Source organism: Schistocerca nitens, chromosome 1 (assembly GCF_023898315.1).
Source record: "Schistocerca nitens isolate TAMUIC-IGC-003100 chromosome 1, iqSchNite1.1, whole genome shotgun sequence".
Lineage (NCBI taxonomy): Eukaryota > Metazoa > Arthropoda > Insecta > Orthoptera > Acrididae > Schistocerca > Schistocerca nitens.
The window spans coordinates 427,675,270-427,695,333 of record NC_064614.1 but is presented as its reverse complement, the minus strand read 5'-3'; the positions used below and the strand labels follow the sequence as shown (position 1 = coordinate 427,695,333).

Here is a 20,064-nt window from a genome sequence, read left to right as displayed (position 1 = left end):
GTGCAGTAAATGAAGCTCTATTGTAAGTCTGTTCGTACAGACTCTCTCAAAAGTGTAATATGTAACTCAATGGCAGACGACAATAATGCATACATAGGGTAAAGAAAATTAAAGAACACTAACATTGTACCACTGACACTTACGTCATGTGTAAATCACCTCTAGCGTTTCTGTAAGCTCGCAACATACAATCTGCTGGGGTACATGTATGACTGCACGAATTACTTCAGAGGATGCATGTGCAACTTTTCGTTGTCTGTGGGATTACTGCTCTTAGCCGGATTTAATAAGAGATACTATGATAGTATGAAATCTTCTTTTGAAGTTCTTTGGTAGGCAGCTTTGACAGGGCGATTGAGAAGGGTAAATATTGGGAAGATGAGTGGTTGAAGTCAGTTGACATGGATGGTGCATTGTCTATAACTTACTTACCCAATGAGATAATAGAACATATCCTAGAAAGTGAATGTTTAACGGCGAAGGATTTATGCAACTTTGAAGCAACATGTACCAAATTCAGAAACCTACTCATCAACAACAATAAGCTGTGGAAAATCAAGTTTCATCAATCGTGAGTACATCGCTTCGAACTGTAATAGATACCATTTTTGGTAATAAAAGTCAAATATTTAGTTAAGCGAAATATACTGTCATTCAATTTAGAAGCACGGGTGCTGATTTTCAGTCCTTAAATTACAACAGGTCTTATTTAAATGGTGTTACAAGATCTATTTTTGTACTCGATTCACAATATTTTTGTTTTCCTGTCCGTTGTGTAATGAGTAAGTCAAGGAATGATTATATTATTTTCCCCACTTAGTGCAGTATATTTACGTGTTAATTTGATTGAATGTGAGTGCAATAATTATACATTTAGTGATTTTGTAGTTCCTGCACACAATGTGTTTAACGGAGACGTATGTCCTGATGTTAATGTATTGTTTGATGAGCTGCAATAATGCAGCAGTTTTTAGTAAAAGCGTTTTCATCATTCGCTGGAATTTAGAGGCGCAGAATAATTTGTATTGCAGAAATCAGTGATAGACGTCGTATAGTGGAAGCAGCTAAACTATACGGAAGAAAACTAAAAAGGACACTATTCCATCATTTGAGTCACCAAGTGGCCGCATTAAAGTTGAAGAATCGAACATTGTTTTGAATAGTTTGATACAGTTTTCTTTGGGCTAAACGTGGCTTGTAATTTTACCATGGTGTTCCCACGCATCCTCCAAGTAACATTTAAATGTTATAAGAATGAGTGTTCGCAAATGACAAGCAAAAATTATTTATTTAATGTAGTTTTACCAGCGAAATTCCACTCATTATCATTCTTGCACAAATTTTAGAGTTTACAAAGACCTCTAGGAAATCGAATATTATCTGCACCATCACAGTTTATTTTGTGGTATTAACATTGTCTTTTTGTTTTGTAGAACTTAGAACACTTTCAGAAATCAAAAGTTAAGCTGATTTGGGATATCGGCTTCGTTCTGTGGTGTAACTCCATTATAGTGTGTGATATTGTAGATGCGCAAACAGGAAGAGAACAGAACAGTGATAAATTTTTGGCATCCTTTATTTTTGGCTATATATATTTTGATAGCTGGCCGATTTCTAGTGTAGCCAGAGGACTAGGCGAAGTGGTATCAAAGGCTTCAGTTAAAATAACTTCAAGCTATCAGACTGTTTAGGAGAGTTCGAAGTCTGCCCTGAAGAATAAGTTAAGGAATAATGTGTTTTTTGGCTATATATATTTTGATAGCTGGCCGATTTCTAGTGTAGCCAGAGGACTAGGCGAAGTGGTATCAAAGGCTTCAGTTAAAATAACTTCTAGCTATCAGACTGTTTAGGAGAGTTCGAAGTCTGCCCTGAAGAATAAGTTCAACTCAAGTACTGTAGGATCATCACTGAACTACGTCAGAAGATGATGTTACTGTTCCGTTTGAGTACTTTAGGATTATCATTGTCATATCACAGTCCAAACACTAGATGATTTGCTCATATGTTTGCTATTGTTGAATGTCTTGAAACAGCAACTGGAAGAACCTATCAATTTTTGGAATAACTCCAGTAAATGCGTTGTGACATACTGAAATATAATTGGTGTGGATGCAGTCAGATCTGCAGAAAGGAGAACTAGGTGTCACAGAACATAATCTAATGAAAGAGGTCAATATCATACTTCTTCGAATTGCAGGATTTGTTATAACCTTCAGTATGCCAAAGAAGCATAAGTATCTTAAGGCAGATTTTATTCGGATAATGACAAGACCTTTCATCCAGTAGATAAGATGCGATTGGGATGTGAATTCTCCATTTGACAAGATTCTGAGAGTGCTGAACCCAGCGGTTAGCTTGGCGTTGAACTGTTACATTACCTGAAAATATGTATGTGAGCAACAACTTATGTTATGTGAGGCTACAACAGGCTGTGGCATAACTCCATCCAGCTGCATCCATATCGGGTGTATTTCACTGGTTTAAATAGAAACCAGTCTGCCATTTCAGATAATAGTAGAAAGAGTGTAGTGTATATTTTTAATATTTATTTGGATCGTACTTTCCCTTAAAATAGAAAGTGAGCAGAGTTTTAACTGTCAGTGATTGGTTGATACCATATTTTGCTTGAGCACTCAACAATGTACTCCTGCATATTTAAGATTCAAGAAACCCCAAATGTGAAACCACATTCCTAATAAAGTCTATGACACTTGATGTGAAGAAATTTTTGGGTCTGCGCATTTGTTAATCTTGAGCTCTCGTAGTGATTGTTCTGAATTTTGGGATAGGTTGTAAATTTATGAAACTAACATTTTTATATATTTCACCATTAAAACATAACATTTAAATATTTTAACTGTATTCATCCAAAATTATTACCTAAGTACTGATGCTGATTTAAGCTCTTTAATTATGCAAGAATTCATAGAGTTGAACTGATAATATGGTAGCTTCTTTTCAGTGATGTTACATTGTTGTCAATATTACTTTCTTCAACGGTAAAAAACATAAGGTTGTAGGATTAAATTATATTTAATGGCATCTGTGAAATTTTATAATTCCGGGTTCTTGTGAATCTTGTGTATAATTAGTGGTATATGTGTGTGAAGGTGGCCACGACTTGTCTGCAATTCGAAACGGCATTATGTTGCTGATTGGAGAACGGAGTTTAAAACCAGACTCCACTTTGGGTGGAAGGTTAGACAACTGTTATCACAAATGTCTGCAAAGTTTTACAAAAAAGAGGACATTTCTCATGCACAGCTGTCAGATTTTTGGGCTTTGCTGGAACATCATCCACATGCGTATCCTTTCATGATCAGTGAACTGATGCTGATACTATATGACCATAGTGTGTAAGTAGAAAAACATTTCTGTAGCTAATGTAGCTTTAGTAAATTATTGACATGGTTGATTTATATCATTGTATGCACTATACATAAATGAATTTAAAGTAACAAAAGAAATTGTGCTTTGGAGTTATTGTGCTTGATATTATACGACTGCCTTGCATATTTCCCACTGATAAGTAACTTTCATATGAGTGACAGAACACACTAAATTAAAAAACAGCCATCGTAGACATCTTGCACTTATCGTAAGTTACCGTATACTGAATTTCTATTACAGTAGCACAGATCTGACTTTGAAGTACTATGCTGAGAAGGTTACTCGCTTGGTACGCCAAGCACATTTGACTAAGAAGTGGAAGAATTTCATTGCATTACCACCTGAGCGCCAGATCCTGGAGCGTGGGGCAACAATGGTAGCACAATGGTGTCAACCTCTTATAGAGGTCAGTAGTTGAGTTCTTCATTTAATAATATAAATTAACTCTGATATTATTGTGTAAACAGAGGTGGACACAAATTTCTGAACTAGTATAAATTTCTGGGAGATGCATTAATTTCCCAAGTTTCTTACTAAGAACAGATGAGTCCTGCAAGTGTCAAAACTGTAGAGAGTTGCACTGACCTAACTTAAAATTGCAGTACCACCCATCGGCTTTGACATGTGACATCATCTGTCTAGCACACACATCTGTTTTGAGCTTGTACAACCTGGCAATCATGACATCATTCGTTACACATGTGAACATACACAAATAACGCGAAAAATGTTTAATAGCAGAAATAACATGGAACTAATGGGACAACTGTGGGAATTAAGGGGTTTAGCCATACTAAATGTATGAGAATCCTTGTAATGAAGGTGTACTAAAAGAATAATACAAAAATTGAGATGAAATCCTCAACAGGGGGGGGGGGGGGGAGGGGGGGAAACTGAATATTGTGAGCTTCAACTAAGAAACCCTCCCCCCTCTTGTCCACCCTCCTCCCAGCCTCACACAGATCACTAAAGGAAACAAACTAACAAATGTTTATTAAATCAATATCTAGCTAACCCTAGCCCCATAAATACCAACCACTGGCCTACCAATTAACATCTGTCCCCAACACAATATCCAAATGAAAATATAATAAATAAAGAAATTAAGTTATAATATTTTTGGCAGATGGGGAGGGGGGGGGGGGGAGGGGAAGAAAAACACAATCGAAACAAAACACACTAACATAATAATTCTGCCCCATGTACATGTTTTACCACATTAGAGATGCAACACCTTTTCTCAATGTCATTACTTCACCGTGCCGTTGACACTTAAAAACATTCTGCCGTACCATACAAATGCAGAAAATTGCTTGTAGAGGCCATATTGTTGCCCATAGCAACATAAAAATTATGCATTGTGAATTTCATCATAACATCCATAACTAGTAACATAGGAAAAGCAAAAAATTAAATTTCCAGCTAATAACCACACAGTGAACTTAAATTCTGAAACCAAAAACAAATGAGTAGCCAATAACTAATGACATGAAAGTAACTCTGAATAAACCAACAAAAACAAACTTCCAGAACACAGTAATAGACAGTACTAAGTCAATGTTTCACTAACATTATTCACTTAAAATTTTGAAACATAGACGTTCAAATCTAGTGTGGACCACAGATGATAAAATGTCATATCCAAACATGATGCATTTGAATTTGCCACACAAACATGTAGTCATGTAACAAATCATAGCTAAGTCGTGCATCAAAGCCGATGGAGGGTAGTGCGAACTTAGGTTGACCCATTGCTTCTCTCTTGCTATTCATATTTCTTAATCAAAAGTCGTTATAAAAAAAGTTTATTATGTGATTGGTAGAAATACTTGTACGTTGTTATCTGATGTGTGCATGTTCAATATGTCTTGAAGATTCTCTCTCTCTCTCTCTCTCTCTCTCTCTCTCTCTCTCTCTCTCTCTCTCTCTAATAGCTTAATTGGACAAAACTAAGAACTTCAGAAAGTATAGCAGCCCAATTTTTTAGCAATCCGCTTGAATTCTTTTATTAAGTTCAAAGAAAGCCACTACAATGCTAAGAATGTTGTAATTGTGTTGAATTAGAAACATCTGATGCTTTTTCTCCCTCTATTCTGCACCACTTAGGCATCTCTGTGTTACGAGATACATCCCTGGCCTCAAAGGTTTCTATTTAATGTTTTTTTTTTTTTTTTTTTCCTCCAATCACCATATATAAATGTTAGGTTACATATGCACATGTACAAGTAAATCAATGACTTCTCAATCCGTAATGGGTTGTAAAAATGTTCTGCACTTCAGTTTCCCATAGAAGTTTATAAAAATTGTTTATTGTACAATTTTAATTAATATAAGAAGTCATACTTAGCAATGGTACATGTTTAAAGCCATATTCTCATGACTCTAAAATGCAATCTGAGCTACATCAGTCATTAACACTACTGTGTAACTGCAAACAGCTCGCCTTCTGCCACATGTGGGCAGACCATGAAGTTTCCCAACTTGTGCTACCATTTGTCCGTAAGAAAACATCCTTACTTTATGAGAATTTATTTAAAAAATATTTAAGTCTTAGATTTTCATAAACATTTTTAAAGTTAATTGAGGGTAATTAATGAGAACAGGATACAGTGTTTTAAGATTAAGTTAATAGGTGGTATGGGGTGAGGCATGTGTAGAAAGAGATGATAATGTCAAACTTATTTTGTGGTAAATTTGTGTCAGTATTTGAAAATTGCTTTCCTAAAAGTTATTAAAGTCCAACTAAGGGAAGAGGGATAAAGACCAGAAGAAGTCAAGATCCAACATTACTTGCATACTACAAAACATACTGTAGCATTTAAAGGAAAGTCATCAAAATAACCAGAAGTATGCATGTCATGACAGAAATAAATAATGCAGGTAATAAGATTAAAACTGTATGGGATATTGTCGAATTAGACACAGGACAACCAATCAGTATACAAGATACCATAACAGTTAAGCTAAATGAAAATGTTGTGACTGATAATTCCCAAGTTGAGAGTACTTTTAACAATCACTTTCTAAATGTAGCAGCAAGAATAGAGAAGGTGTTGAGGTTTGGGAGGAATGTGGATAGGGTGTCCTCACCCTCAATACAGATCACGAAAATGTCATCAGTGAATTGAACCAGGTGCGAGATCTGGGATACTGGGTGGTTAGGACGGATTCCTCTAGGTGGCCCATGAATAGGTTGTCATGGGATGACACCATGTGGGGCCCATAGCTGTATTCTGGAACTGTTTGTAGGTGATGCCTTCAAAGGATAAGTAATTGTGGGTGATGGTGTAGGGCACCTAGCTGCCCTGCACTCTCATCATGCCACCCCCATTTGCTCCCACATACGCAGCACTTCATTGTCTCCTACTCCTACTCTTCTATCCCTCCCGCTCCATGACCCAGCCTCCTCCTTACCCCCACCACCTGGTTGTTTGTCCCATCATGCACTTCTGCTTGCAGTCTGACTTCAGCAGCCAGAAACTGTGTGTGTGTTTTTTGTCTGTTTCCAATGAAGGCCTTGGCTGAAAGCTTACTTTGCGACAACATTTTTGTTGTGCCTATCTGCAACTCTGCATCTCCACTATATCCTTTTTGTAATATTCACATCTCATCCTGGATTTTCCATTGTTTGATTTTAACAAGATAGAAGAGGTCGACAGTGTTAAATTTTTGGATAAACCACTTCATAGTAAATTAATTTGGGAGGAGCATACCACAGAACTGCTGGCGTTCTTAAACAGATCATCATTGGCAGTGCAGGTATTATCAGATGTAGGGGATTTTTTTATAAAAAGAAATACTAACATAATTCACTTACTTTCAGTACATAATGTCTTGCAGGATCATTTTTAGGACAAGTCATCATGCCAAGCAATGATTCTCAAAGTCCAAAGACATGTAACACAGATGATTTGTGGTGTGAACTCAGAACTTGCTGCAGTGGTCTGTTAGAGAAACAGGGGATACTAACAACTGCTTCCCAGTGTATTTATTGTGTAATGAAACATATCTTTTCTTTTTCATACCAACAGGTTAATTAATGGAATTAATACTATAAATTTAAAAAAAAAAGACTTACAAGATTTACATTCATGTTCTTTGGTCCAAAATTGTGTCCATTAATCAGGAAAACACATTTTCAATAACTTGTCACAGCCATAAAAAGTTAAAATACTTGTAAAGCTCAATTTAAGAGAAGCCTCAATGATTTATCAGTGGCCATCTACTCATACTCCATTAACAATAGGGAAAGGGCGCACACGCACACACAAAAAGTGCAACTTGCACAAACATGGTCACTGTCTCAGGCCACAAGAGTGCAGCTGTGACTAGGTCTGACAAAGCAGCAATCTGCTGGGAGGGGAGGGGGGGGGGTGTTGATAGTAGTAAGGAAACGGCAGGATGAGGTGGAGAGGGATGGCTGATATGGATGGAGTAAGATACTAGTGCTGCCTGGTGGAGTGTACAGGGACAGGATGGGGCTGTTATGTGCGCCTTCTTCAGTGTTGACCTCCACATCATCAGTACCTCTGTCCACATCAAGCATTACTAACCACTAGCAAATCGCCACTTGGCCAGCTGCGATCCACCCCATACCAAGAAGTCCCTTCCATATGGCCTAGCCACCCATGGTTCTCGCATCTAGGGCGATACAGGCCTCTCCATACATGCCAAGGGTTTCGTGAAGGCATTCACAGACCAAAATTTCCCTCCCAATCTTGTCCAGAAACAGACCTCCCATGCCACATCTCTCCAGTCACTTACTGTCTTCCACATACCCACTGTCTGTCCACAAAGGAGCACTCCTCTCATGACTCAGTACCATCCAGGTCGGGAGCAATTGTATTGCATTCTCCCCAAGGGTTTTAACTACGTGTCACTGTGCCCTGGAATGTGGAATATCCTCTACACTATCCTTCCCTCCATTCTCAGAGTGGTATTCTATCACCCACCAAACCTACACAATATTCTTTACTGTCCCTACTCTGCCTCGGCTTCCAACCCGATGTTTTATGGCTCATATCTGTGCACCAGACCTAAATGCAAGACCTGTCCCTTACATATTCACACTGCCACCAACTCCAATCCTGTCACAGGCATGTCTTACCCATGAGAGGCAGGGACACCTGTGAAAGCAACCATGTGATTGACCAGCTAAGCTGCAACTGCTGTCTCCCTCTCCATTGGCATGACAACCAACAAGGTCTGTCTGCGTGAATGCCCACAGACAAACTGTGGCCCAGAGATAGCTGAACTATCTGTTGCTGAACATGCTGCCAATGTTATATGCTTCACTTTGACTAATTCACAACCCACACTATCTGGATTCTTCCTACCAACCATAGTTTTTCCAAATTTTGTGCAGATGAGAACTTTCCCTACAGCATATTGTTTGTGAAGCCCCTCTGGCCTAAACCTTCGCTAGTCTGTCCCCACCTATCTGTTCCCCTTTGAGCTCCCACTCCAGTACTACACGCATCCTCTATCCCACCAACACACTAAAAGGCCTTCTCCTTCCCACATTTCTCTCCTTTTTCCTCTCCCCTTTCCTTCTGACTCCCCCCCCCCCCCCCCCCCCAATGCCCTTCTCTACTCAGTGCAGCCTCCTGACACAGCATCTAACAGCTCTATCTTGTCCCCACCAAGTCCCTGCATGTACCACCAGGCAGTGCTAGTATCTTCCCTTACCCATACCCTGCTATCCCTTCCCCACACATCATTCCGCCTCCTTACCCCACCACCCAACCCAGCAGATTCCTGCTCAGTCAGATCACACACAGTTGGGCTTTAATGTACAGCGGCTGTGTGTGTGTGTGTGTGTGTGTGTGTGTGTGTGTGTGTGTGTGTGTGTGTGTGTGTGTGTGTGTGTGGTTTTAAATTTGAAATAAGATGAGTATTAAGTAAAACCTGATTTCCGCACATCTCCTAAGCCTCGCAGACTGCTTTCTGTTTGATATTGTGTTGTTCAAATAGCCTAAGAGTATCATATGAACTATACTGTATTGTACATTTACATATTCTATCACACATTTGTTATTGCTTCTTAAATGAAAATGTTTCAGATTTTTGCCTTTTTCCACAGCTGTGAGTTTTATTTCACTTATGGATTGTTTAAGGAATGTTAGGATAACTTTTTCTTTTAAAAGGGTGTTACATATTCTTGTTTTATGACATGTTCTTTGTCTTTGAGGATCTCCTCATTATGAATGTATGGAGCTAAGTATACTTTATGTTATATGGGCTGAAACGTGATGTGTTGTTGCTATCAAGTCTGTGGATAGTACACTCGGGTGAAAATTTGAAGCATGTTTTTGTGATGTTTTATCTATATTTGAGGGTATTGTAAGAGAAAATGACATGGCATGAAATGGTGAGGGATGATCCTAATGAAGGAATGTCCAGGGGTGCCAAGACTTTATAACCTACTGAATTGTTGATCAAACAGTAAATTTTAGCTAACTGTGGAATAATCATTAAACACTGTGGTAAATGAAAAAGTCATCTGCAGCTACGAAAACTACTGAAGTAAAACTAGAGTTCACATACAACAATATTGGAGTTAGGAATTTCATCTGGGAAATCCTGAGCAAACCTTTATGGTGAAACAAAGTTGGTCCTCTATATTTGTCGCCGCTATTTAAACAAGAAAGAGTTCTATCTATATTGTACTCCATATGTAAAGTGTGTTTTCATTGTGCACCGTGGGAGTGTATTTTAGTGAATGTAAGACCAGGAACATTGCATTATTCTTTTAATAAATGCATTGTAATGTGTAATCTTGAGGACTGTTTTATACACATATATTTTTTAGTTGAATTTTTAACTCACTTTAATCAGATTGTTATTTGACTGCATTTTATGTTATTCATGTTCCATGATTTACATTGTAATACAGGTTCCATACCAGTCTATAGCTACACAGCTTGATTCAATAGCTGCTCGTGCTAAAGAAGTATTGCAAGAACAACACCCAAATCATCCCCTTTTATCAGCATCTGTTGAGGACCTGCACCGTTTCCGAGAGTGCAATATTCCAGATAATCAGTGGAAGCCAAGTGAATCACAAGAAGTCCTCAGTGCTGTATGCCATGTTCTGTTCCAGGAGATGGGATTCCATGGCAACAGTACAATGTATTATTCTGCAGATAATTCTTACATTGACAAGGTAAATATTTGAGGTTTTTCTTCACATGCAGAAGGCTGCAACTCAAAAATTAAAGGTGCAAATTTAGAGACAAGTGGTTTGCTCCAGTTATAATTAGTGAGTTTTGTGTGCTCACAGTTACAGTTACTGGTCATTATGAAATATTGAATATTTTTGTTATAAATGTTAATGTGTGTTCCTAGAACCTGTTGAGAGGGAAGAGGACAAAAAAAATTATTATTTTTTTAATTACTCTTTATTCTAAAGCATTTTCATCTCTAGAATCAAATAACTTGAAATTAACTTGCAAAGTCTATTGGTAAAATGTAGCTCAAATTAACTACCTTCAGCAATTTGCTTAATGATGCTTTGGCTAATTCTCCATTAAAAAAGGAAAAGATTAAGATGTTCTGCTTTATGAACGGAGTCTCTGTTAGGCCACCTAGCTCTCAGCCATGTTACAAAAAAGGCAGCAGCTCAGCCATAGAAATTTTGTCATCTGCAATTTGTTGGGAATATTACACAAGAGATATACTGCATGCCAAATAATGGTGTAAGGATTTCAGCCTGAAAGCGTACTCACTCACTCGTAGATTCTTTCGTATTTTGTGCTCAGTCAGTTTCATTGTGAAAGATATCTTCAGGGATGTGGACACATTAACTACTAGCTACTTCTATCAAATATAGTAATGACAAATTATGACCAGTGCTGATCTTACACAGTGATAATTATGGGAATTACTGCTAGATTACTTTGTACATGCTTATAAATACTAGGAGAACAGCTTTGAAAGAAATGTACTGCTCTTCTACCTATTCTGCTCAGCTGTTTTTATCTAATAGTTCAGACAAAGCATTTATGCAACACAGACCTCTACAATCCAGACGCTCCGATGTAGTGCGCAGTTGACCACTGCATGTCTTGAGGCAGACCGCCCATATAAAAAAGAGGCTGAGAGTATTGTTTTTCCAATAGAGAAGCGGTAATAGAAGATTGGGTCAATTAGGAGGTCTCGGTAACTTGGAATGTAGATCAGTCATTGGATACCATCTGAGCAGCAAATCCGTCAGCGACACGTCATCCCTTCTAAAGATGTCAAAATAGACTGTTCGTAATGTGATTGTGAAGTGGAAATGCAAAGGAACAATTACAGCTAAAAAGAGACCCAGCAGCCCTTGTACACTAGTGGACAGGGACTGCCAAGCATTGCATTGGGTGACAAAAAAAATCACGTGAAATTGGTTAAAGGAATTGCTTGAGAGTTCCAAAGTGCTACCAGCAATCCAGCTGACACAGACTGTAAAGAGCTAAAAGGAATGTGGTACAATAAACCACAAATTTCTATAGTTGGTGCTAAGCAACACATGAGGTGATGTCAAGAATGATGCCACTCGATAGTGGATTACAGGGAAAGTGTGATTTGGAGCGATGAACTGGGCAATACCCTGTGGCAATCGAATGGAAGGGTTTGGATTTGGCAAATGATTGGATAACATTACCTGCAATCGTGTGTAATGCCAGCAGTGAAGTATTGTGGTTTTGGTGTTACTTTATAGGAGTGTTCTTCATGGCTGTGATGTGGTCTGTTTTTAATATTATTAAGAAAATGCTAAATGAGGAAGGATAAGAACACATTTTATAATATTGTGTGCTGCATATAGTAAAGAAACAATCCAGAGATGATGACTGTATCAGCATGACAATGCAGCCTGTAATAAGGCATCTGACCGAGCAAGATGGCACATTGGTTAGCACACTGGACTTGCATTCGAGGGAATGATAGTTCAAACGGGCCAACCTGATTTAGGTTTTTCGTGATTTCCCTAAATCGCTTCAGGCAAATGCTGCGATGGTTTCTTTGAATGGACACTGCAAATTTCCTTCCCCAGCCTTTCCTAATCCGTGCTTGTTCTCCATCTCTAATGACCTCATTATTGTTGACGGGACATTAAACATTAATCTTATCCAATAAAGCATCTGCGGAGCAATGGTTTGTGGATAATAACGTTCCTGATATGGACTGGCCTCCCCCAGAGCCCCAACCTGAACCCAGTGAACCATCTTTGGGATGAGTTAGAACGTCAACTTTGCTTCAGATCCTGGCATTGGGCATCACTACTTTTTCTGGCTTTGGCTGTTGAGGAAGAATGGAGTGCCATTCCTCCACGTACATTCAGACACCTAATTGAAATGCTTCCCAGTAGAGTTCAAGCTGTTGTAAAGTTGAAGGGTGGGCACACCCCTTGTTAAGGTCTACTAATAGATAGATGTCCAGATTCTTTTTATCAAATAGTGTATATACTGGTAAAGTCAAGATCTGCTCAGTACATATCATTATAGTTAAATGAAATTTGACAATCAAGGGGCTAATTATTCTCGTAAATTATAAGGCTGGCTAATCAGATATTCTGTTACTTCGTTTTTCAATATTTGGGTGTTCCTGCCTGATGTATACAGCAACCTTTTGTGTATACTTTTGCACTATAATATAAAACTGTATTCTGAACACTAAATACAGTTACATGATCTCCATGTTTGTATTACTGGTATTTAAGTTCTGAATTGCAACTTTCAACTTATTCACCAGAGGCCTTGAAGAGACTACATCAACAGTTTGGTTATAAACTTCATGCAATATTCTTACTGCACATTTCTGTAAAATGGATTTTGACCATAATTATAGTGCCCAAGAAGAGTATTCCTGTGGGCAGTGTTGAGCGAAAGTATGCAACCTGTGCTAGCAGCCCTACCAGCAGGCAACAGAATGGGATATTTCTTAGTGGAAACAAATCAGAACTGAGCTTTGTGCTTAACTTATCCACCTGTGGTGCCACCTCATTTTATTATTATCGGTGTTGAAAAAAGGCACTGTTAGCACTGTTAAAAGTAAAACATTCACTGGGGCTTCATGAACATCAGGAAGCTGAAGTGAAGATTGGGAAAACAAGGTTGTGGAGTTTTATGGATGGTAATTTCTCCTAAGGTGGACAGCCACTGCCCAAAAAATGGACAGTTGAAATGACAATTGGTTATGATGAGTCACAAAGCTGCTGGCGGGTACACAGAGGGCAGCTTGTTCATTGGAGAACAAAGATTGTCAGTCTGAATTTAAAGGTCACTGTGAAGATACAGATCACCCTTTCTCGAGAAACTCTAGCATTATTTAGAAAAACTCTAGCAGTGTTTAGAATTAAGAGGGTGAGGAAAAATGAATTGCAACAGAAATACTAACAAGGGAAGTTAATGATGATGCTGAATGCTTAAAACCCCTCAAAAATGCACTTAGAATACAAATCACTCATCCCAAAGACACTGGTATGAGCCATTTGCAAGCAAAATGAAGCTGTTGTGTGCTAGTGCCTGTAGGCCAGGCCTGGCTACACTGTAACAAACTTCAGACAGACTGGGTCTGCAGGCCACATATGGACCTGGCTCAGCCTGTCGGCTTTGCTCGTTCCTTCCTGGAAATACTTGCTACAGTGCAACATTTTGTTTAGTATTGTGGTATGGGATTTTTCAAGTGAGAAAACACTCTTTGGTCTGGGAGAATTGTCTTATCAGCACTGTTCACCCTCAGCTATTTGTTCATGGAATGATGAAAAGGAAAGTTCCTATGCACCATAGCGGAGATGCTGAGTCGCAGATAAGCATAATAAAGAGTGTCGCTGCCATTCTGATGGCTGTTATCAAGTTTTTTTTGAGACTGTTTGCTGTTCCACTTGAAGGTGTCCCTGTGGATTGCAGATATAACTGATTGACTTGCTAAGTAATTCCTATTTTAATGACAAATCCTTTTGCATTAAAACTGTCCACATTGCTTTTCTCAGGTACAGTTTCCAGTTCTCCATAATGAGGTTGCAAATGTGCTACAATATTTTGAGCAACATATTTGTATGAAAGACCTTTTATCAACTATGAAACCATATTAATCATACATGACAACCTGAGAGAAATTGCCTATGGCTGCCCATATGCCGACAGTTTGTACCAGATAAAAATTATGTTATGCTTTCAGTGCACTGAAAATAATACTGAAGATCTTTTTAGTTTGTGACCTATGTTGTGGAGGATGTGAAGTATAAAACAAAGTTGTATACAGTGCGACTGCATTGGCATTTAAATGGTCCCCCCCCCCTCCCCCCTCTTCTCAAGCCCCTCAGGTTCAGACAGCATGATATGATGTTGGGGAAAGTGTGCAGCAAGGCTGAGTGCTATGACACTCATTTCAGGGCATGACTCATGAGCCAAATTCATAGCCATGCCAGCTTTAGACGGTGGCATATTGTACCTGCAGTGGTAAGTATTTACTTAAGTTGTATGGATAGTATACCTGCAGTAGGAGGCTATCTTCTGGAGTGCTCAGTTGCGGATTAAGAGTAAAAAGAGTGTACGTCATTAACATGATGTGAGTTAATCCCAAGAATGTTATCAGAATTTTAGACATAAAGTTGCAATGTGCTAATTATGGAAATGTAATTGGAATTGGAGTCACGGGCATGGAGTTCATAGTGGGTTATTAGCATATACGACATACAGCTGAACATCAAATCCTTGATTTCAGTGGCTGCTTCACAACCTGGGCAATGTGGGTCCTCACCTCCACTACCAACTTTTCTGATCTGTGCAGATTGGAGTTATCCTTACAACACATTCTCCTCTTCCAGAATCATTGTGGTGTCAACGTAAGAGTATTTACTGTCACCACATCTTCCATCCAACAGTTTCCACACCCTTTTTCCTATCAACCCCTCCCAGTTCATGTCTCCTCACTCCCATTGTACACCATTCTCTGCCAATACACCCACTGGACTCTTCCTGCTGCTTCAGTTACACAGTTCATTTCTGGCTGGAGAGAGTGGTCATGGTGCATGATGCTCAATATGTAACAGTATTACATTGTTTGATTTTGCCTAACAGCTGTCCTTCCATTCCACAACCCAGTGATGTTTATTTTGTTATTACTCACTGTCTGTTCATTATCTTCCTTCCTGTGTATTTTAATTTCTTTCCAAACTGGAATTGCTCTGATGTCCAAGCAACACTGTACCAACAGTCTCGTCTACACTCAACACACCGCTGTGTGACCATTTGGATGGTCAGGGCAGTATCTCTGCCAGCTGATGGTCATGATTATTCCTGTTGATCACATTTCTTCCCTCATCTTTCTCTGTTGTTGTGTGTTATTTTCCTCTCCTACCTGTGCCACACTAATTTGTGAATGTTGCCTTAACCAATTTCCCTCACCCCTTCTCTTCCTCCTCACTTATCCCACCCTGCACATATTCCCATACTTCATCTGTTCTGCCACTTTTACCATGTTTTTTACGAATTTGTGTCTTTTTATGTATCTGTATGTGTTTTTACTCGTCGTTTTGTTATTCCGTCTTCCCTCACAACTGCTACACCTTCATTTGCCCCTTTCCTAAATCATTTCCTGTTTCTCCAATGCCATCCCTGCCTCAGTGGATCCCTTTTCTATGTTTCTTTCCCTAGCTAAAATAATCATAACCCTTGTTCTTTAAATCTGCTTAAAGCATGAATCCCCAAAGGCCTAGCTGGATTCCACCCTTCCTTTCACAATGACCTTCACCTTTCCAGTTTCTGCCAACCCTGTCCCTCGCAATCCTGGTTCTGCGAAAACACATCCATGATCCAGGAATCCCAGAACTTTTTCTGCCCCCTCTTTAAGATACTGCTGCTCTGTAATCCCTACTACATACATCCCATCTCTGAAATTGAGTCCCGTGTTCTTCAGCACCTGGAAGAACATTCTAGATACCACCTCCATCCATAAGTTATTCAGCCTGCTGACATCCTGCTGCTGCCTTGAGGCACCATTATCCAGTCCCTATCCTACCCATAGTGTTCTTCCTCATCAACCTCTCATAACACCTGCCTAACTGACGTTTTCAACTTGCTGCTTCCCCAAAACTTTCTACCAATACTTGACTAAATCCAGAGCTGAAACATTCCCAGAATACTGTTGTTAACATCTCCACCAAAATCTTCAGCCCCACAGAAGTTTGTCCTATCCAGAGGCCTAACATTTAGCCTCATACCCAAGGTTAACCATTTTGGACTTGTCAAACCTCTACCTCCCTTCTCCTAACCCCTGCAGTGGAAACGCTTCTCTGCCATTAGTCCCTCCATCCAAAGCCAACCTAATTCCAACAATGAACCCTACCTCTTCTAGTTCATACCATCATCCAGCTTGATCCTCTCCCCTCACCCCCACGTAACCACCCCCTGGTCACGTTCCATGAATTTCTTACCTCCAACTTGGGCCTCGCTGTCCTTCCTCAGGACCCTTCCTAAGAACACTTAAGCTTCCAGAAGAAGAAAGGACAGCCATACACAGCCTCGGAACAGATACCGACCTGATCATTCTACCTGTAGACAAAGGTTCCACTACGGTCATTATGAATTCCCGTGATTACCCGGCAGAAGACCTTTGCCAGATGTCTGAGTCTACTACCTGTAAACTCCGTCATAGTGATCTCATTCCAGAAGTACAACATAAAATTTCCCTCCTCATACAACACAACCCCACATACATGCTTTGTACATGCTCCCCAAAATCTGCAAACCCAACACTCCTGGAATTGCTATTGTAGCTGGATATTGTGCTCGTTCTGAAAACATTTCGTCCCTCATTGCCCAATACTTCCAACCAGTTGCCCGAAATGTAGCCTCCCATGTCAAGTATAAGAACCACTTAATTCACAGACTCTCAGCCAACCCCATCCCTTCACCTCCTGTGTGCAAACTCATGCCACTTCCATATACACAAACATACACTGTGTCCATTGTGTTGCCACTATTGAACACTACCTTTCTCAGCATCGTTGAGGCTACAAACCCAGTTCCTCATGCCTTGTACACCTTAACAACTTAATTGTAACAGAATACTACTACTCCTTTGAAGGCTAGGTATACAAACAAATCTGTGGCACAGCCATGGGCACCCAAATGATCCCCTTGTAGGCCAACCTTTTTATGGGTCATGTAGAGGAAACCTTCCTAGCCTTCCAAAATCCCAAACACCTTGTTTTCATGATCTGATCCTGTTCAACTCAGTGTGCAACATTCCTGGATGTTGACTTCTTCATCTCTGATGGTTCCATCCACACCTCTGCCCACATTAAATTCACCAACCGTCAACAGTATCTGCATTTCAACAGCTGCCATCCATTCAACACCAAAAGATCCCTCCCATACAGCCTGGCCATCCAGGTATATTATATCTGCAGCGACAAGAACTCCCTTACCCAGTATGCTGAGGGTCTCTCAAAGGCTTTCATAGACAGAGACTATCCCCCACACTTAATCCGCAAACAATTTCCCAAGTCATCCCCACACACTCCCAAATCTCCCACCACCCCCAAGAACCAGCTACAAAGGAGCACTCATCTTGTCACCCTAATACCACTGGGACTGGAACAGTTGGATCACATCCTTTGTCAGGGCATTGATTACCTATCATGATGCCCTAAACTGAGGGACATCCTACACAAAATCCTTCCCACCTCTTGTGAAGTGGTGTTCAATCATACACAAGGAAGTATCCTGATAACCTGTGCTTTTTGAACCTGTCTAGTACAGACCTATGAGTCCCCACTCTGTGAGGTGGTTTCTCTGGAAATAGTTTTCTGTGGTTGTCTGTAAATAACTCGCATGAAACAAAAACTTTTAGAATCCATACTCGGGAAGGCCATACCAATTTTTATCTGAATCATGTAGGTAGATGCTTTTTGTCATTAAAAAATCACACATTGTCAGAAATGACAAAACGAGGTACTGTATTCTCACAGTAAAGAATTATAAATCTATTTTTAATTGTATTTCAGATGTTTACCATGATTTTATATGAATCGTTATATCTAACTGCAGCAGAACTTTCATCCAAATTCGGTGTTTCTGAAATGAAGTTATCTCCTAGGTTTTTTTCAGTGCGATGAAATGAATAATGTACAGGATGTAGAACATCCAAAATGCGCATGAGGTGACGAACTGCAGCTATAGGGGAAGATTCTCATCTACTCGACGTCTTTGATGTCGGTCTGTCTTGTTTTCCTTTTTGAGTGTGTGTGATGAGGATTATTGAGAATGTTCCTCTGAACATTCAAATTACCAATTTGCTAAAGATTTTGGTTTTCATACTTCTAACAGACAAGTTGCACCTGTAAAGCCAACTATTAAGACAATTATTTATGGTGCTACAATCACATTCATGGAGTTAAACGAGCACAATTATTGTGAAAAGGGATTTGCAGTTGTCACCCTTTGGTGTGTAGCACTTTGTCAGTGTCTCTGTGTAAGGTACCCCCTCCCATTTTAATACAGGACATTTTAGTCAGGAGTAAAAAATATATCATACATTTAATGTTGATGTAAATACTTCTGGAGCCATGCCCAAATGAGGGCTGCCCTGCTCAAGATCCTCCCACCTTTCCTGAAGGGATATTCCACCATCCACCCAACCTACACAATGTCCTGACCCATTGTGACATTCACCTGCTTTATTTCTTAATTGATTGTCCTCAGTGTCGATGTACTTTCACTGTTCGCAGCCCCCCTCCCCTCCCCCCTGTCTGCCTCATTGATCTGGTAGGATGGAGATATTAATGTTTATTGGTAGAATTGTAGGCCATCTGTGTGCTTATTATGCATGCAGATAAAAGGCAAACAGTGATATTTCAGATAGTTGCCACAATTACAGAGGTAGCAAGGCTGATCATGCTTATCTTCAGTAGTGCAATTACAAACTGGCAGTAGAAATATGGTAGAAATGTTTTAAGTAGAAAGCAATAATTGTAACTTTTTAAGTAGAAAACAATAATTGTGACTTTCGAAGCTATACATTCCTCCTTTTTTTTTGGGGGGGGGGGGGGGGAGGGGGTTGTATGAGTGAAGTGGGGGGAAAAGGGAAAGGGCTCTTACACCTTAGTGCGAGGACTGAGTGACCTGAATTCACTCCCCTGTCCAATCAATCCTTTCTGAACTTCAACCAGTCCCCCCTCCTTCCCTGAGGAAGGAGTGTATAGTTATAGTAGCGAGACATACTGCTCCCCATGTTAAGTGTTTCTATTAGGAATATTGAGAGTTGTGCCTCCTGAAGGTTAAGTACTGACCAGTCTTCCTGTCTCTTTGCAAAATTAAACAATGGAAAATCCAGACTGGAATGTAACAATACCAGAGAAGGAAAGTTGCTACTCACCATATAGCAGAGATGCGGAGTCGCGATAGGCGCAATAAAAAGATTCACACACTCTTAGCTTTCGGCCATTAAGGCCTTTGTTAGTAGTGTATACACACACACACACACACACACACACACACACACACGCGTCTGCAGTCTCAGAGAGCTGAAACTACACTGTGAGCAGCAGCAGCAGCAGTGCATGATGGGAGTGGCGACTGGGTGTGGGTAAGGAGGAGGCTGGGGTGGGGAGGGGGAGGGATAGTATGGTGGGAGTGGCAGACAGTGAAGTGTTGCGGTTTAGACGGAGGGCCCTCCGCCTATTCCTCC

The 20,064-nt window shown here is 39.9% G+C and overlaps 1 protein-coding gene across 2 annotated transcripts in view; it reads left to right on the top strand.

Annotated features, from left to right (window-relative positions):
- Window positions 1-341: 341 nt before the first annotated feature.
- LOC126250618 (F-box only protein 21-like) overlaps window positions 342-20,064 on the top strand; it is a 95,818-nt gene continuing 76,095 nt past the window's right edge. For both annotated transcript variants that reach the window (XM_049951575.1, XM_049951574.1), the window contains exons 1-4: window positions 342-571; window positions 3,111-3,356; window positions 3,631-3,796; window positions 10,286-10,555. In XM_049951575.1, coding sequence (XP_049807532.1) covers window positions 402-571; window positions 3,111-3,356; window positions 3,631-3,796; window positions 10,286-10,555 — 852 coding nt within the window. In that variant the 5' untranslated portion in view covers window positions 342-401. The remainder of the gene's footprint in view (window positions 572-3,110; window positions 3,357-3,630; window positions 3,797-10,285; window positions 10,556-20,064) is intronic.